We start from the raw sequence: 21,163 nt of genomic DNA on the forward strand, positions 1-21,163 counted from the left end.
TCAGTACCATATGTCCAGAATTTTATCATTGACCAAGGGAGAGATCTTCAGATTTGGAGATCGTTTTGATTGATTTTGTAGATTGCATTCCTGATTTCACAAATTATCGCAGATTCGTATATTATATATCAACTCAGATTTCAAATATATGATACATATATAGAAGGGCAATATTGCCATTAAAAAAAACGACAAATTATATTGAGGCAGACATCTCCTAGTCAGGGGCTTTTTGAAAGAAAATTGATTGAGTTATCCTTTACCCTAATAAAAAGTCCCAAAGGAGGGTTTCACCAAAATACCCATATGTAAAGACTCTTACTCATGTAATAAATTTCTTTGAACATTTCTACTCCCCTCCTTAAAAAATTTGTATGTAAAATTATTTTGAAGGCTTAGGTGTCAAATTGACATATGAATTTGACTCTCTAGAAAAAACACTCACCCGATATATTAAATTTATTATTTTATTATTTTTTTTAAACATTATATACTTTAATATTTTTTAATACTTTCGTAGGTTCTTACTATTAAAATAATGAAAATCAAATAATTTAGCATCTTCCTATTGTTATGTCAAAATTGACATTATTCAAGACATGCCAAATGCCATTTCTTTTTTGGAAGTTCAGATGGAGCACAACGCACTTGTCAAAAGTGCCACATAAGAATTGACAACTCGAATAGAGATGCTCTCAGTTCCTTACTAAATCTTTTTGAGATCCTTTTTAAATTCTAGTCCTTGGTACCCCCTTCAAAGCGTTTCTTTGTGTGGCCTTTGATCACTTGTTGATCCTCTTTGATGGATCGTTAATCTTGAAACAAACCACATAATTGCATTATTCAGCTGGATAGATGACACAATTTTTTGTTACGTGTACAACACAATTGACCTTCATATCCATATCTTAGTCCTCACAATTTTACATACCATAAAGGAGCATTGAACAACAACCTCCTATTGTTGACGTTTATATATCACATATCACATATCCAATGAGAAATTTCACACTAGCAAGAACAAAAGAGAGTCATGAAAGAAACAAGTACTAGAATACAAACTGTCACCAACCCTTAATTTACGACATGAAATCCAATGCAGACGGGCAACAAAGCAAGCAAATTCACGCAGAGAGAGTCGACACAGTCGAAGCTAGCACGATTTGATGCTCAATATCACCATAACTGAGCTTATTTTGAGATTATCAGAGCAATACTAGCTTCTTCATCATATGGGTCGAAGCTTTCCATGGAATCGGAAAGGCAAATATAGTAAATCTCGGAGACTATGCAATTCAAGAAAACGAAAGTTGCCTCGGCTGCAAAAACTCCTTTTCTCATGGTATGACAAAAGGGAAGGTTTTCACCAAAAATGGCCTGGTACTTGGTGTGATGGGCATTCATCACTGAACCAGCTAGCAAGCACACCTCTGTGATGATGAAGAACACCCTGAGAAATTCAATTGCTGATTTATTTATGGTGTGTGTTAATGTAAATTACTACTACACCTACCACCAAACCTACCTCCACCTACTACTCCTATCACCTACTACACTCCACCAAACCTACCTCCACCACTCACTCCTCACCTACTCCAGAATCATCTCCTATATAATAGGAATTCTTGTACAAAATATATACACAACAATCTTGTAATACAAATCAATCAATAATATACATCAATTTATTTTACATGGTATCAGAGCTATAGGTTAGCTCTAGGTGATCTTCACCTTCCGGCGGGCGGCAACCTTGCCTTGGCCGTCCGCCGGACAAACCCAAATTTTCTACTCCTCTCTTGCTCTCTTCTTCCTCCTCCTCCTCTCCAGTTGTTCCATTCTCTGCAACACTGCTATTCTCAAACCCAACAACACGACGACCCATCATCATAACTCATCCTTCTCTCTCCATCTCTGCAATTCTCACCAAGAAAGGGAAAGAAGAAGACAAACAAACCCATGTGGAATCATTACCCACACCCTTCATTATACACAGTATCATGTATAAGTCGCTCATGGCGCACTCCCTAAGTCGCCTCCTCGGTGCACCACCACAGCTGCTACAACGGTCCGACATGACCCCATAAACTGTCCCGACATTGATTCCGGTCAGCTGCTACAACGGTCCGACATGACCCCGTAAACTGTCTTCTACAACGGTCCGACATGACCCCGTAAACTGTCTTCTACAACGGTCCGACATGACCCCGTAAACTGTCTTCTACAACGGTCCGACATGACCCCGTAAACTGTCCTGCTACACCGGTCCGACATGACCCCATAAACTGTCTGCTACATCGGTCTGACACGACCACACAGTGTCTGCTACAACGGTCCGACATGACCCCGTAAACTGTCTGCTACAACGGTCCGACACGACCATACAGTGTCTCCTATCCCATTTTTAATTTTATTTGTCAGCTTATTTTTCTGTTTTGTTACTCTCTCCAAACTCAAGTTGGCTAGTACCTATCCTCCTTGAGTTTGAGGGGGGCTGTTAATGTAAATGTAAATTACTACTACACCTACCACCAAACCTACCTCCACCTACTACTCCTATCACCTACTACACTCCACCAAACCTACCTCCACCACTCACTCCTCACCTACTCCAGAATCATCTCCTATATAATAGGAATTCTTGTACAAAATATATACATAACAATCTTTATACATAGTATCATGTATAAGTCGCTCATGGCGCACTCCCTAAGTCGCCAATGATTTTTTTTTTTTTTTTTGAGAGAATGAATTATGTATTGATTGATGTGTGTGTTGTGTATATTACAAGAGAGTATCTGGGGATGTGTTTTGTGTGTTGTTGGGTACTGAAAGGTTCACCGAATTGGCCCTTTCGACCATGTAGGCCTTGAAATTGAAGGGTGTGGGTAAGGATTCCACATGGGTTTGTTTGTCAACCTTGCCTTGGCCGTCCGCCGGACAAACCCAAATTTTCTACTCCTCTCTCGCTCTCTTCTTCCTCCTCCTCCTCTCCAGTTGTTCCATTCTCTGTAACACTGCTATTCTCAAACCCAACAACACGACGACCCATCATCATAACTCATCCTTCTCTCTCCATCTCTGCAATTCTCACCAAGAAAGGGAAAGAAGAAGACAAACAAACCCATGTGGAATCCTTACCCACACCCTTCAATTTCAAGGCCTACATGGTCGAAAGGGCCAATTCGGTGAACCTTTTAGTACCCAACAACACACAAAACACATCCCCAGATACTCTCTCTCTCTCTCTTTCCCTCTCTCTCTCTCTATATATATATATAATGGAAAAACATCAAAACCCAATGATGGCACCATCATCTCCAACACCAACGACCTTCGTCCAAGCAGACACCACCACTATCAGAGAACTGGTCCAGAAGTTAACCGGCGCAACCGGTGACCCCGCGGACAAACTCCCTGTAACATTCCCCACAAGGCTTTCTTCCAGACCCTACAACCCAATCGACGCCACCGGCATTCGCCGGTCACCCTTCAAGCTCCAGGAGAGGAGGCACACCATGAGGAAGCTCGAGATCAAGCTCGGACTCACCTCTCTCCGTAACTCGTCCTCGCCGACGATTCAGAGCCCAGTCACTCCCCTCGGCTGTGACGCCGTGTTCTCCGCCGTCGCCGGCGGCGGAGGAGTCGATTCGCCATCTAACGCCGGAGCTCTGCCACCCTCTTCCGGCATCATTGGCAACCTCCCGGCATCGTTGTCAGAGACAGCACCACCATCGTCGTCGATCTCCATTGAACTCACACTCTCTGGTTTCCATGGCAGCCGTATCATCCATTCCCTTTTGCCCACACACCCATCCTCCTTTTTATTTTTTAAAACCAATCTTGCACACACACTCATCCTCTTTTTTATTTTTTAAACCCATCTACCTTTTTGCCCACACACCCATCCTCCTTTTTATTTTTTAACCCAATCTTGCACACACACCCATCCTCTTTTTATATTTTTTAAACCCATCTTCACCTTTCTTTTCTTTATTATGAAGCTTCGTTAGTCTAAAGCTTACTTGGTGCTCTCCCTGTTCCCACTACCTCCTTTATTATTATTATTTTTTTATTCCTCATTCTATATTCATTATCACTATGCTTATCATTTCATCACTCTCACCATATTTTTTTTTATTCGATTCCTTTCTTTTCCAACAAAAAAAAAAAAAAAACAAAAAAAAAAAAAACAAAAACAAAAACAAAAACAAAACAAAAAAAAAAAAAAAAAAAAACACCATTGCAAACAATTTACAACTTTGCACAACAGCCCATATTTTATTTCTCTCAGGGATCCACCCCGATCACAATTTTACACCAAAACAAAAAAAAAAAAACAAAAAAAAAAAAACAAAACAAAACAAAAAAAAACACAACAAAACACAACACCAACAGCTTTGTTTTCTTTTCTGCAGACGGCCACCCACCGCCATCACTTCTTTGCCTATTCCGCCGGTCTTTTCTTCTTACCTCCGTCCTGGGCGGTCCTTGCCGGTGTTGCCTCCGTGTTTCCCACTCCACTGGGCACGATCACTACTCCCTGCTCCTCCACTGCAGCATATGGCGGCCCTCCAAATCGGAACATCACGGTGGCCTTCCGCTTCAGCTCCTTGTTTTCTGCCCTTAGCACGCTTATCTCTGCTCGCGCATCCTTATACATGCGTTGGAGCAGAGCCAGCTGGGCGTTTAACTGCTGCACCTCATTTGTCCTACTCTGCAGCCGGTGCGACAAGTTTGTGACCGCCGTCATGGACTCCACACATGCCTTCAAAGTATACTGATTCGCCTCCACATCCGTTTGCACTGCCATTTTTTGCTCCACCGACTGCATCGGAAAGTTCAATGGAGCAAACCCAGTGGTGTTTGGTTGAGGTTCACGGGACACCGCACCCGTTATCTCTCTTGTTGACTCGTTGAGGTCGGGAAAGAGAGTCAGCAGACCACGGGACGACGAAGCCATTTTCTCTCGCAACAGAGTGTTACAGACTCTCTCTCTCAGCACAACAGTGTTACAGCCTCTCTCTCTCAGCACAACGAAGAGTTTTACAGAGGATTTCGCAGGTTTTTTGCTTCTGCCTCGGCCTCAGGTTCCGTCTTGGTTATATAGCCGAGGCAGCCACGCGCATCGCGCGCCTCTTGACGCCGACAACCTGGCACGCCTTTTCATGACACGCCTTTTCATGACTCGGGCACGCCTTTTGATGACACCCCTTTTGAGGGCACGACTTTTGAGAGCTCGATATCTACATCCATGTATATCTTTTGGGCAGCCTATATACACACTCATACAGTGTCTTCTACACCGGTCCGCTTTATCAATCCCTTTGTTTCAACCTCAAATAGGTTTCTATCTTCACACCTATTTGAGTTTGAGGGGGGGTTATACACAGTATCATGTATAAGTCGCTCATGGCGCACTCCCTAAGTCGCCTCCTCGGTGCACCACCACAGCTGCTACAACGGTCCGACATGACCCCATAAACTGTCCCGACATTGATTCCGGTCAGCTGCTACAACGGTCCGACATGACCCCGTAAACTGTCTTCTACAACGGTCCGACATGACCCCGTAAACTGTCTTCTACAACGGTCCGACATGACCCCGTAAACTGTCCTGCTACACCGGTCCGACATGACCCCATAAACTGTCTGCTACATCGGTCTGACACGACCACACAGTGTCTGCTACAACGGTCCGACATGACCCCGTAAACTGTCTGCTACAACGGTCCGACACGACCATACAGTGTCTCCTATCCCATTTTTAATTTTATTTGTCAGCTTATTTTTCTGTTTTGTTACTCTCTCCAAACTCAAGTTGGCTAGTACCTATCCTCCTTGAGTTTGAGGGGGGCTGTTAATGTAAATGTAAATTACTACTACACCTACCACCAAACCTACCTCCACCTACTACTCCTATCACCTACTACACTCCACCAAACCTACCTCCACCACTCACTCCTCACCTACTCCAGAATCATCTCCTATATAATAGGAATTCTTGTACAAAATATATACACAACAATCTTGTAATACAAATCAATCAATAATATACATCAATTTATTTTACAGTGTGAACTACCAAGTGTGAAGTGAACAATTTTATTTTATCAAAGGTGAGGAATTCATGGTAATAGTTTAGAATATAATGCTCCATCTATTTCGGCATAAAACATTTTTCTACTGAAATCAGAAGACATTTTCTATAGGAAAAGTTTTCCTTTGTTTGGTTGGGATTTTAGAAGTAATGTGCTAATTTAAGAAGCACAGACAAGTGACATAAGGACACACAAAGTTTCAAAAATGTAAGCCACAATATATAGGGAATACGTGCAAAGCATATAATTATTATACGTCAAATATTGATTATCATCAAATTCATCAATTTTGGTATGTTATTTTTATGAAAAAAATAATAATAAAATATATATATAAGGTTCCCCAACGTGTCCCAAGTCGGAGAAGAGTACGTGACCACCAGAGAGGTGTCCATGCTTCACAGGTGCTAGTGCTGGTATTGGTACAAGTACCTTAGTCTAGAAAATGTTTTAGCGAGTTGGAAAATGGTTTTGCTCCAAATAAGTATATTTTCTGTTGAACAAGAAAAATATTTTTCATTAGACTTTCATTTTTTGTTGTGCCTTGTGCAAAATACGAAAAAATGTTTCCTAAACCACGTTTTCTACCAAAACAATCAGACTAAATGTGATAATGTATCAATTCTATTTAAGATCAGTGTGACAGAGTATGAACATACCAGCAGGTTACACTGCTGGAAAATAGACTTTTAGTGGCGTTTAAAAAACGCCGCTATAAGTGGCAAAAACGCCGCCAATTCCTTTTGCGACGCTAAGCACCAAACGCCGAGGACGCGGCCGTCGCTATAGCTTTATGGCGTTTTAAAAACGTCGTGATATTAGTATAGGCGGCGTTTTTAAAAACGCCGCCAAATGTCCCACCAAACGCACGCTGACGTCACTGACCATATTTAGCGACGTTTTAGAAAAACGCCTTCATATCTTTTTTTAGGGATAGATCCGTTAGTAAGTATGGTTTAAGAGGCATTTGTAGAAACGCCGTCATATCTATTTTTTTTTTTTTTTTTTGAAATTGTGCTAATTTTATTTGATTGAACTAAAAAAATACCTGTAATAGCACTAATATAAAATAATAGCTCCCATTCAAATAGTTGTAATGAAGCATTAATTCACTTTCTCATTCAATTAATATCCAATCACCATTATCCACAAAATTAACATATCCAAAATCCAGAAATCATGTTTTAACATTAACCACAAACTAACATATATCTAAAAATCATGCCTTAACATTAACCACAAACTAACATATATCTAAAAATCATGTCTTAGCATTAAAGTTGTAATCTTCACTGGTCTACATGCCTGCATCAAAACATAAACTGCAATCAGATTTACCAAAATAAACACAAATTGAAGAATTTGTACCCAATACTTATAAACAGTACTTAAAACTTGAAGAAGCACTAACAAGAAGATTTTATCACATACCAAGAAGCACTAAATAAATACATATAAAGAAAAAGGAAAAGATTTTATCACAATTTCTTCAACGTATGATCAATTTCACACGAGAGAGTATTAATCAATAACATATGGAGAAGAGAATCTGTTAGTTTCCCCGGATTACAAGGCTGGCATTATAGAGAACAAGAAGGTTAAGAGAATCTTTTTACTAACTATATATGAATATATACTAATTACAAATTATGTCTGTAAAACGGCACATACTGCAACAGTGAAAATCTTAATAACTCCATCTATGGCAGTACCAAACTTTAGTATGACCACTCTTTTAGCAGCTACGGTTTTGTTCGGTATAGAACTCCAAGAAATGATTTAAATGAGCTGCATAATAAAGATAATGCATATTCATCTTAGTATGAAAGAATTAAGAAAGAAAATGAATAACAAAAACCATTTTCAATTTTGTAGCAGATTTTGAAACAGGATATATTAGCCATTTGAACATATTTTAGGATACTATAAATTTCTAGGGGGGAAATAGTTTATTTCCATTTACTAGAGGGTAATACCAATTCAGATACAGAAGGAATCATGTGGAATTTAATGATAGATTGTAGAGACGGAAGACTGGCGAGTGTGGAGGACTGATGGATTGTAGAGAGGGTGCCAGTTGGGAAACTGCTCGATTCATGTCATTTATTCAGTTCTATGATGCTTGAGCTCTACATGTTTTCTATTAACATACTATTTGTTTAACTGTACATATAATTGTGCATGTCCACACACCTCACAGGATAGGATATGCCTGCTAAGCAGCAGCTCACCAGGAACTCACCTTGGCAAGGAGGGGAGTTCACTCCACGAACTTTCTTGATGAGACATTAGATGATTAATCCTGCCATTAGCAATCATGGACATTTGCCTTATATTTTGTACTTAATGATTTAGTATTTGGACATTTTTTTGTAGGCTTGTGTTTAGAGTAATGTTCCCGGACATGTATTATTTTAGGCTTTGGGATTATGTTGGGACGATGTAGATGGTCTGATGTATACTGAATGGACTGCACCAACTTTTCAAACATTGGAATTTATACTTTTAATTTTTGTTTTATAAAACCCCTGAAAAATCGGGGCATCACTGGAATTTTTGTAAGTGCTAATATAGATACTACTGCATGATTTTGAATTAAAATATTGCATGAAAACAAGTGTGTGGTGTGTTTATTGTATGGTGCTGCTAATTGTAAGAAAAATATGAAGAGCACCAATCATCATAATATCAAAAAGTTTAACTGTACTAATGCCAAATAAGAATACCCATGACACATATGTAACATTTTTTGAAATATGTAAAATGGCAGTTATAGTATGCATTTTAGAGAAAAGAATGTAAAATATTGAAAGATTTGACAATTATGCCTTTCTACTTCCAAACCCAATGTGGTTGATAAAATAGCTTGCTTGCTAGTCTCAAAAAATTGAAAGCTCGTAATGATTAGCGGAATTATTTAATGTTGCATACGTGCATCTCAATATCATCATTCACATAAAAAATTATTGTTGCAGAAGAATGTACTATCATATGAATGAGCATAGTTCTGTAATCAACTCTGAGCAATTTCAAGCCAAATTAAGAGTGACGTATGTCCAACTAAACCTGTTTGTCAACTATACAGCCATTCTATACAAAATTAACATCATTACAACTTTTCTCTGAAAACAAAAATGTCATGAGTCATAATAAAGCTTAATCACCTGAACAGATCATGCAAAGAATCTATTGAAATGCAAACTTAATTAACTTACCCAAGCTAAAGAAAATGGGGCAGAAAAATATGACACCGTATGTTTTAAATCCTCCACAAAGAAGCAAAGGAATCATGCATGCTCTAAATACCAGCTCTTCTGTAAGTGGTGCCTGTTTAATAAATCAATCTGAGTGTGATCTACATACTTGTGCTTCAACAGTACCACTCTTTTAGCAGCTACATGACTTGTCAACCTCATCACCATGTCCTTCACAGTTGCAGACATTTTCCCCTTATTTCTTATTCAATCTTCCCTGCTTACACACACACACACACATATATATATACACACACACACAATAACCCATCAATTATAAACTCGTGTCAAGCCCCCAAGTTCACAAATTTTTGTGCTACACATCAATTATATAAACTCTGAATACTTACAATTACTTACAAATTATAAGTATTGATTGTGTTTTTAAAGGTTAACTCATTCTAAAATTCACCTTCTTAATTGTTGGACTACCTGTCCGGGTTCATCGTGAAACAATCTTACTTATTCATCATCATGGATTCATGGTATTGGTTGAACATTGATTATTTGTTTTCTTTCTTCTTTCTTTGCTTTGGTTTTTTGTTTTCTAAACCAGTGAGAAATTGGTTTATTTTACAAGGTAAGGTACAGTACAGTTCTATTAGGAAGATTACATGACGTGTTGGTATTTGAGCAGATCAATACATCAACCAAGAAAGTAAAGTCCATTCTTGGTTCATTCCAATGACATATATTAACATATATCCCTGACAGGATCCCAATGATTATGCAGAAAGATGGAACACACCAACAAATCACAAATGAATTTGAATAAAGGTATTGATTGATTTTTAAATTGAAGCTAATTAACTTGCATACCTGGTAGGTGTATGTGGTTTGTACAGAGAAAATGAGAAACACTAATCTAATCAATTGGGTGGTGGTGCCCTGTTCAGGCTCTCTCAGATCAGAGACGTGTGCCTTCTGTCAAAAACAAAAATTACAGTTGGTGCCTTTTTATTAATTTTATTTATTTATTTGTAATTGGAGTGTTTTATTCGTGAGGAGGAGGATGATATGGAAAATGGGTGGTTGAAGAAATTACAATTATGGCGCTAAATCGCTTTGAAAGTAACTGTTGTTTGACTTGTGGGTAGATCATGTAAAGTCCCATGGAGTGGGAGGGAGTTGCTAATTCCACACCCATTATAGTGCACCCATCAAAAACTATTGGTTTACTTTTTAATTTTTTTGTGACAGTTCTATCTTAATGTATAATCATTATTAAGGTCAAAATTATAAAATTAAGGTCAAAATGAAGTAAATATGGCATACAAAACAATTGACAAGTATAATGCTTTTTTGTGTTCTACTTCAGACGACAGATACTGTCCATAATATTATATAGAATGTAAGCACTATCCGAAATCAAAACAACTCATTAAACATTACAAGGAAAACTAACCACCCAGCAGTGATGCAGAAAAACCAGGAAGCAGATAAGCATACCTGAAAATTTTACACAGAATTAACCATTATGAGAATATTTCTTTCTGTAAAAGGGAATAACTCCTCAACATGTTTGAAAGATAATTTTCTCACAATAACTTCGATCATTTTCAGAGAGTAAATTCATTGCACATATAATGAATGTAACTAGAATAAAATCTGGTTTCATTCTCAACAGAAACAACACTGGAAACAGAGAAATTTGGGAGCCGAAGATCTTAGCCTCTATACAAATAAACACGTGATAAGTATTTACATGAAATATGATTAAAGAAAAGCGTGGTTACTTGAATGCAGTTGCCACTGGACCTATGCCGAAAACTGAAGCCACAATAATCTCCCTAATTAATCCCTGCGATGAAAAACAATAACAATTACATCAAAAATTAAGCAAGAACAATCAAAATGTTGAGGTGGTTTTAATCGTTAAAAATCACCAGAATCTTGCTTGTGATGGTAGCCAAACCAATCCACGCAGCATGTTGAATCAAGCCAATGTCTACAAAATCACCCAAATATTAAAGCATTCTAGGGTTACAGACACACATTTATTTGTATATGTATATATATCGAGAGTCTAGGGTTGGGGAATAGTACCAGAGGGCATCGAATTGGTGTCATCATCTTCGACCTTGAACTCGGATTGGAATGCGTGGCTTGAAGAAGTTTCCACCAAGTCGACGGGAAGGAAGAGCTTCAGAGAGAGAGAGAGGGTGGAGCTCACCTTAGTAGACGATGGTGCAGATAATGGTGCAGACGATGGTGCAGATGGTGGAGACCGATCTGAATCTCTGACGCTCTGCGATGAAATCACTGAGATGAAATCGCTCTGAATCTCTAAATCTCTTAGATGAATCTCTGAATCGCTCTGATAAGGGTTTAGAGAGGGTTGAGAGAGAGAGAGAGAGAGAAAGAGAGAGAGTGGAGCTCACCTTCGTTGGTGCTCACTACCTTGCTCTGAGAATGAATAAGCGGTGGAGCTTCGAAATCGCTCTGAGATTTAGAGAGAGAGAGAGCGCGCTCGAGATCCAAGTCTTAGGTGAGTCTCAGATTCAAAATTAGGGTTTGAAAAGGGGGGAGACCATGCGCGTGAATCACAACGCATTTGGAGGCGTTTTTCAACGCCTCAAAACGGTATCGTTTTATTAAACAAATATGCTGCGTTTTATAAAACGTCGTTAACTATTAAAAAAAGTGACGTTTTAAAAAACGTCGCTAAAAAAACGTCGCCTAAACTCCTTTTTCCTGTAGTGTTATGAAAAGAACAAGTGTGGAAGCCCTAGAACCTTCCAGTTTGAAAGCATTCCTACAGCAGAAGCATTGGGTTGTCACCATTACAAGGACTTGACTGGCCATTAAAAACAAGGAGGCACTAACACCAAACCAAGTGGATATGCTTGAGTTGTAAACACAATACTCATAATTCAAATCAGAGTTTGGTTTGACTGTGGCCTGTTGATGAAGATATTGTCATTTCAACCATAAGCAAAATAGGGCAAAAGCTTAGGGTTGTTTTGGGAAGATGGTTAAAAGTTATTTTTTGGCTTTTTTTTTTTACTTTTTTGTGAGAGAGGAAAGTCAATTATAAGTTGAAAAGTGACTTTTAACCCACTTTTCAAAATATGTTTTACTAATAGATACATGTTCAACACCGATAATCATCACACTTTTCGAGTGATGGAGATCGGAAAGGTATTGGATGACAATTAATTAAAGAATATTTGAATTTTAGTATAATTAGGAATAATGGGGCAAAAGAGGTGGGTCTTATTAGTTTGAATTTGTAACAAATCAAGAGTTACACAGGTAGTATTAAAATCAGAAAAAGGATTAATTACACTTTTTATCCTGATAGTTTGATTCAAATTTCTCTTTAATCTCTATAGTTTTAATTTGAACAATTAGATCCTTACACTTTAAGTCTAGTTTTAATTTGATCGTTTCATTTAAATTTTTATTAATTTTGTCTTAATGTACACTTTAAAAAATTGACAAGTGTCCTGAAATTGTTGATATTTACCTCCAATTTAGACAAAAGAATCAAATATGATCCTATTGTTGGGGAAAAAAAAAACACAAACAAAACAAAACAAACAAATTGTACAAAAAAGGGTAAGTATACTCAAACCTTTTGTTATTTTGTTTCCGAAAACATGAAAAAAGTCAGATTTCGAAATCGTTATCAGTGTGTTTGGTTTTAATTTTCTGAATTTAATTTTTTGAAAATTAAGTTTTTTGTTTTTTGAATTTTTTTAGTGAATATTTTTAAAGTTTTAAGCAATTTTTAAATTTTTTTTAGATGTATCTAAATAGTAAAATATTTGTGAAAAAAATATTTTAAAAAATTAATAAATACAAAAAAAACATGAAAATGTACTGAATTTTGATATTTTTTGTATTTTTGGTATTTAGTTAATTTTTTAAACATTTTTTTTCACAAATATTATACCTTTTAAGAATATTTATGTTAAGTATGTCTAAAAATTAAAAAAAAATTATTTAAAATATTAAAAAAATTAATGAAAAATAAAAATAATAAGAAAAATGATTTTTTTTTTTTAAAAAAAAAAGTGAATTTTGAAAATGGAAATCATATGTGTTTGGTTGGGTTTGTGGTTTGTGTTTTTGAGGTGAGAGTTTAGAAATTTGTTTAGTTTGTTTGGTTGTATATTTTGAAAATAATTTTGGAATTTGAGAGTTTGTGATGATTTGATATTTTGTTATAGTTAAGTAAGGCCATCTTCAATGGCACATCAGATTAAGCATCAAATTCAAATTTGATGAAAAAAGTTCATTTTTCCCTCTCCAATGGTTTCACCAAATTGATATCAAACTGAGAACGGAACAAAACTTTCATCAAACTGAGGACAAGCACAAGATTTCAGTATTTCACTGTGCTGTAACATTGGGGTGGGCCAACCGGTCAACCTGCCGGATGTTCGGCCGGTTGACCCACCAGTCGACCAGCTCCCTCAATCTGCGAACTGGTTTATTTTTTGGAACAGGTGCGAACTGGTTTATTTTCTGGAACAGGTTCAAATAGGTAGGTTATTTTGTGGACTAGGAATAAATTGAAGGGTGATATAAATTTAAATTCTCATGAAAATGCAAATGAAAAAGTTACATCCTATATACATATTTTTAGTTCATAACTAGTTGTTCTGCATCTGCAATTCCAATAATTTACCGTTGAATTGACAAAGTATTTTGAAAACTTACCATTGCTGCTGTGCTCTATAAAATATATCTGTTGATAATAGCATGCTGTGAATTTCAATTGGGTTGATAGAGTATTTCAGTTTGATAATAGCATTATATTTTGTTGTAGACATGCTGTGAATTTTTTTAGTTCTGTGTCATTATAATTTTTTTTTCCAGTGAGCTTCAGTTTATATTATCTGATTCTGAGGTTGAGTGTATATCATTTCAATATTTTTCACTGTCTAAGTTAGATATTGTATCCTATTGAATTTGCTTCAAACTATGGAAGATTTTGAAATGTTTGAGAAATCACAAATGTTGGAGCACATCATTGATATTAATTTTATTTCGGAAACTTCACAAGAGCAGCACACTGATAATCATTTTATTTCAGAAACTTCTCGTGTTTCTCGTGATAAAGCATTCACAATTATAGAAGATGAAACTTTATGTAGACCTTGGTTGGCAGTCTCTCAAGATCCCATTACTAGTAATAGTCAGACTACGGCTATATTTTGGGAACGAGTACTTGTTTATTTCAATTCACAATTGAGCGGTGAATCAAATCGAAACCGTAATCTTCACATTTGATATATGTTGGGATATTTTGCGTCGAAGTTGTAAGTGGGATGAATTTCGAAAACAACCCAAAAAAACCATGCAACATGCTTATCCATGTTCGAATCCACCAACTGAATATGAGGCTTTTCAACCCAACTAGAATAATGCGGTGCACGAACAACCAACTAATACATCAACATGATCAATTGGTACTAAGGCAGCGAAAGAGAAGTTAAAGAATCAAAGAACTCACGATAGTAGATTTGATGAAATGGTTGCCAACCAATCCAAAATTGTTGAAGTGTTATCAACTATCTCAGCTAGAACTGTTGAGCGAGCTAAACAAAAGGCGGTAGACTGTAAACAGAAGGCTACAGAGCATCGAAGAAGGGTCGAGGATAGGGAGGAACAACTAAAACTCCTATCATGATGAATGAAAGAGAACAACGAAATGAAGATCATAAAATAATGTCAATGGACATGACAATTTTAAATCCCATGCAAAGGGCGTACTACGAAGATCTTCAACGACTGATCTTATTTCGAACAACTAATAGATTGCATTGACTGTTTCTGTATTGGTGGATAGTATTGGTTTTTGAAAATCCTAAGTGATTCGTAATTAGATCAAGATTAAAATATTCTAAATCCCAATTATTCAAAACACGCAATCTAAATCATCAAGCACTTACGAAAGTGATTTAAATTGTTGTTTTTCTGAATAAATAATAAATCAACACAAACGATTTTTACGTGGAAAAACCACAATTGAAGAACCTTCAATTGTAATAAAAAATCACGGGCGAAACGCCACTAATCAATCCACTACTGAAGAAAGAAAGATTACAAAGATAATACACAAATTACCCAACTCAGTCAATTTGTCTTCACACCTTCTGTAATTCTTTCACCAAACTTTCGTCTCGGAACTGATCAACCTGAAGTTGAATCCACAACTTCGCTTGTCGAATCAACGACTACGTACAGAATCAAACGCCTTTGAAACTCTACGTTTAAATCTTCAGAATCCACCGAAGATTAACACTCTTGTATGTATTCAATCAACCTCGTTGATATGTGCTTCTCAATTCATGAGTGTAATACTCATTCAATCTTCTCAAGGAAAACTCACAAAAATCTTCAGAAGAAAAACTCAAACAAAACCCTAAAAAACCTTAAACAAGATCTAGGAGAAATAATCCTAAAATTAACCCAACACGCGAATATATAGAGTCTGAGATCGCGTGGTCCGCTCGAGCATGGGAATTCCCGCTCGAGCGGAGACTGCATATTCCGTGATTCATACAAGGTCCACGCTCGAGCGTAGAATCACCATATCCAGTATTTCTTGCAAGCGTAGTAGAGATTCCGTGAGAGTGTAATCCCCGCTCGAGCGTCATTTTTCCCGCTCGAGCGGGAAGGTCAAAACTGGAAAATTATAAAATGTTACAACCTTGGTTTTGATCCATGAAATTTGACAACAAAGGGACCTAACAATCTCCCCCTTTGTCAAATCCTGGACAAAACCATTCTAAGACAATTTCCTTAACAAAATCACTAAACCAAGTTTTCTATCAAAATCACAAAAACAAGACTAACAACACCAACAACTATGAGCCAACATTAGTATCCATGAAAATCTGAAAGCCATGCTTTTGAACAATCACCCTGAAAGAAAAACAACCACACAATGCTAACCAAAATCCATTACTGTTACCACCGACCTTATTCGCGAGCTGTTAGGGGTTACTGAAAGATTCCCCATCTTCTATCCTTTTCCAGTGCGCCCCACTTGTGACTTTGATGAGGTTGCCCACACCCTTTATGGTTTTCCCCATTCTTGGCCCTCTGGTTCCCTAATTAAACAAAATGAGCTTCTCCCACAGTTTAGGTTGCTCAACCTTATTGTGTGTGCCAATATCATTATTACCATCCATAGCTCCAAAATTAACCAGGACCAAGGGTTTGTCCTTCAATGCCTTGCTCAAAATCATTCCATAGATCTTGCCACATTGATCATTCAAAAGATGGTTGCTGCTTTTGAGCACAACAATCTTGGTTTACCCTATGGGTGCCTCATAAACCGGCTTCTCGCCAAGTTTGAGGTTCCTGTTTTTGATGAGGATGAATTTGCTTCCCCTTCCTAGCCTTTCACCAAAAAGACTGTCTCACAGAGTCAGTCTCATATTCGGGGGTTTCTTCTGGTTCCGGTAGATTTGGTGCAGGTACTAGTGATGCTGCAGCCATGGCCGAAGAGGCTGAGTATGACGCTGCTGCTGCTGGCAGAGATATTGGTGAGGGGGAGCAACTCCCTCCAGTTCGTACGGTTCGTGGTCAGCTTCATTCCTTTGAGAGATCTGTTGCTTCCCGGTTTGACCACCTCGAGGGGAGGATGGATATCTTTGAGGCCAGGCTTACTGATCTTGAGACCACAGCTGATACCCGGTTCAGTGCCTTGGAGGCTTCTTCCCAGCACATTGCGGAGTCCGCGGCTCAGTCTTCTGCTCAGCTGGCTCAGATTTTGTCTTTGCTTCAGATGCAGTCCCAGCCCCCTGCTCCATGATCTTTGTAGTTCTGGTCTATTTCTCTTATTTTTTGATCCCTCTCGGACAAAAAGCGGGAGTGATTTTTCAGTTAGTCCACTCGGTACACAGTTGGTACAGTTGTGATGGTACAGTCGTCTTACTTTACTTTGGTTTATATCCTTCCTTGGTACAGTTGGATAGCTGTATGGTATAATTGTATATGTTGGATATATATATATATATATATATTTTGATGGATGGATTTATAGTTTGTTCTTTAATACAGTTCCACAGATTTTGGTTGGCATTGTGTGGTTGTTTTTCTTTCAGGGTGATTGTTCAAAAGCATGGCTTTCAAATTTTCATGGATACTAATGTAACACAGATAACCCCCAACCCAAGACCAAAAAGAAACCAATAGAGACAACACAAAACATTAGCAACACAGTTTGATATAAGAACATGAGGCAAGGAAATAAATCTATGATGCAAAAATGTAGGCTCAAAAGAACCAAATATTGCAAATATGAAGCGTGGTAAACGAGGCAGCCAACATGAAAATATCATAAGATAAATGAAATGAGAATCTGTGCTATCAAACATCTATCAAACAACACATGAATCCAACATGGGTAGATACTTAATTAGGAATGAAAAAAATTAACAAAACCATAGAGCAATATTGTATCATAGAAAACCCCAATGGAAACCAAAAAAAAAAAAAAACTAGCAAAATGCCCAAATCACTAACCCTAGATGGAAGAGAAAGAAACTAAATCATAGTGAAACAAGAAAAATCAACAATGAAGAAACCGTAATATGATGAACAAAAACAAAATAGACCCATCTACACATTGTAAAATCAACTTAAGCAAAACAAAGATGAAGAAATCAAAGGGACCAAAATACGACACAAGAACAGAGAAGAAAGAGATGAGAGATATACCTTAGGGGTGCACACACACTAAGAGCCTCAAGAAGTCACCAAGGAAGAACAATGGACTGGAATTGCAAAGGATGCCCTAGGAGAGAGAGACCAATGTGCAAAAAATGGACTGAAGAGTCGAAGGAGGGAGATTTATACAAAAACCAGTCCGCTCGAGCGTGGGTTTTAATGCTCAAGCGTGAGCCAAAACACGCAGAGACTCGCTTGAGCGTGAAAACGGACGATCGAGCGCCAATTCACCCCTCTCAGAACTGTAAAGTGAAGTGCAAAATGCTGCAAGGCTCAAAACCACGCTCGAGCGTGGGCATGTCCGCTCGAGCCGGGACAAAACAACAATTTTTTTTTTTAAAGCAAAAAACAATAAAGATGACCTGTAGCCAACAGGGAGTCCAAGTGGACAACTATATCACTAGGATAAAGGAATCCATTAATCATGAGTCCTGAAAATTTGTAGAAAAATTTTTTGAAACACCAGGTCATAAACAAAACAGATAGAATGTAATCATAGCCATAAGTATCATAAGAATGCATAACTCAAGAACACACATGAGAGCTCACAAATAGAATGTGTGTGTGTGCAATCCTCAAGACCCACAGAGCTAGAGTTAATCCTCGTAGTGATCAGATGACTGGACCTCCGACAAGAGTAACGGACCATAACAGAGAAAAATCAAACCACTAGGAATTATGGGGTATTTGTTGAGTAAACACGAAGGTTTCCCCTCAATCAATGATTCCCTCTTTTTTTTTTTTTTGTTAAACTTTTCGTTTCTTGTGGGCACTCACTGGTGGCATGCACGCTCAAGAGTATGGAGACCGAACCAGAGAAGAATGAAATAAAAAATGATGGCCTAGTTAGTGCCTCTGAGGTAGCCTTTTCCTCATGCCCGGATTTCAATGAACTGAGGGAGAAACCATGGAAGTGAAAAAAATGGTAGATGGTTAAGAGACTCAACATCACCCATGATATACTAGTATAGGTCAATTCCTCTGAAACAGTACAAGAAGCACTATTAGTGGTCTATAGAGAACTTTGATCACTTGTGCGGAAACCCCTACAACAGTTTATCTCAAGGATGTGTACGGAATGAGATCATGAAGTAAATGAGTATGGGCATTCAGAATGAGCTATGAACAAAGAATAATGAGATCTTGTAAACAACATGAGCAGTGTTCATATACATTTTTGATGCAAAGATATCAGGACTCAATGACAATGAGATTATCACATCCAAGTATAATAAGCCAACCACTCACACTCACTTTAATAAACAGGAAACAACCAAGTTACTGAGCACTACACCCAAGGTCTTTCAAAGATACTCAAATCGAAGAAGATCAAAGGGTTTTGTAAAAATATCAGTTTTTTGATGCTTAGTGGGTATATGTTCCAAAACAACAAGGCCTTCTTCCACTAACTCTTGAATAAAATGATGACGGATGTTAATATGTTTGGTTCGAGAGTGTTGGACAGGATTTTTTGAAATGTTTATGGCACTTATGTTATCACAGAAAAGAGTGAGAGTGTTCTGTTTTATCCCATAGTCATGAAGCATTTGCTTCATTCACAGCATTTTTGCACAACAACTCCCTGCAGCAATGTACTCAACCTCAGCAGTCGAAAGGGAGATGGCAATTTTCTTTTTACTATGCCAAGAAACCAAATTACTCCCAAGGTAAAAACACCCCCCCGATGTACTCTTCTTATTATCAGCACACCCTGCCCAGTCAGCATCAGAAAAACCAGTAATTTCAGTTGTAGTATCAATAGAAAACCAAACCCCATACCCCAAAGTCCCATTAACATATTTAATGATGCGTTTGACAGTAAGAAGATGAGACTCTTTAGGACTGGCTTGGTAACGAGCACAAACACCTACACTGAAAGCAATATCAGGACGACTGGCTGTGAGATACAAAAGACTCCCAATCATACTCCTATAAAGGGTAGGATCAACATCAATACCAGAGAAATCTTTGGAAATGTGAAGACTGGTGCTCATGGGAGTGCGTGCATGTTTGGCAGACTCAAGACCAAACTTTGACACAAGATTTTTGGCATACTTAGACTGAGAAACAAACATACCTGAAGGAGACAGTTTAATTTAAAGACCCAAAAAATAAGACAACTCTCCCATCATGCTCATCTCAAACTCATGTGTCATGCAATCCGAAAAATATTTCACAAGATGATCAGCAGTGGATCCAAACACAATATCATCAACATAAATCTGAGCAACAAGAATATGAGACTTAGTATGTTTCACAAATAAGGTTTTATCCACACTATCCCTTTGAAAGTCATTATCAAGAAGGAATGTAGTAAGTCTATCATACCAAGCTCGAGGGGCTTGTTTCAATCCATACAAAGCCTTGTCTAACTTGTAGACATGATTTGCACATTTAGGATCCTCAAACCCTTTTGGTTGCTCAACGTATGCCTCTTGTTTCAAGTACCCATTCAGAAAGGCACTTTTCACATCCATTTGAAACAATTTGAAACCAAGATAACAAGCAACACCAAGTAAAATACGAATAGATTCGAGACGTGCAACTAGGGCAAACGTCTCATCATAATCAATACCCTCTACTTGTGTGTAGCCTTGAGCAACCAACCTGGCTTTATTCCTAACCACAGTACTATTCTCATCAGATTTATTTTTAAAGATCCACTTTGTACCTATCACATTCATGTCTTTAGGTCTGGAACTAGAGTCCAAACATTGTTTCGTTCAAATTGACCTAAATCTTCATGCATAGCATTAATTTCTGATTTAACATTTTAATTATGACAGATACTTTCCTTACCAAACAGATATAGGTTCAATTCATAAGATCCATACACTTAAACTTAATTTCTCATGACGTTTCACATTAAGCATTTGAAAGCACAGAATAGGAGACTAAAAATATATCAGAATCACATACGAGGGTCGGGTTATTACATTTTCGGATCCCAAAAACGTACAGCACCACCTATAATTGCAAATCGAGATTGAAGCACTCCAAATGCCCGCTCTACATCTTTCCTTGCGGACTCTTGAATCATTGAAAAATGTTGTTTCTTTGCTTCTTAGAGAGAGGAGATTGTTTGAACCAGTGTTACCCATTGAAGGTATATACCATC

At 37.7% G+C, this 21,163-nt stretch overlaps 1 protein-coding gene across 1 annotated transcript in view; it reads right to left on the minus strand.

Moving 5' to 3' along the window:
- Positions 1-1,191: 1,191 nt before the first annotated feature.
- The window catches only part of LOC114260111 (uncharacterized), a 29,787-nt gene continuing 9,815 nt past the window's right edge, over positions 1,192-21,163 (minus strand). The window contains exons 2-4 of the mRNA XM_082881394.1: positions 12,058-12,255; positions 10,103-10,110; positions 1,192-1,450 (exon numbers count right to left, since the gene is read on the minus strand). Coding sequence (XP_082737520.1) covers positions 1,192-1,450; positions 10,103-10,110; positions 12,058-12,255 — 465 coding nt within the window. The remainder of the gene's footprint in view (positions 1,451-10,102; positions 10,111-12,057; positions 12,256-21,163) is intronic.

Source organism: Camellia sinensis, chromosome 7, assembly GCF_055761805.1.
Source record: "Camellia sinensis isolate YWXY chromosome 7, ASM5576180v1, whole genome shotgun sequence".
In the NCBI taxonomy this organism is placed as follows: domain Eukaryota; kingdom Viridiplantae; phylum Streptophyta; class Magnoliopsida; order Ericales; family Theaceae; genus Camellia; species Camellia sinensis.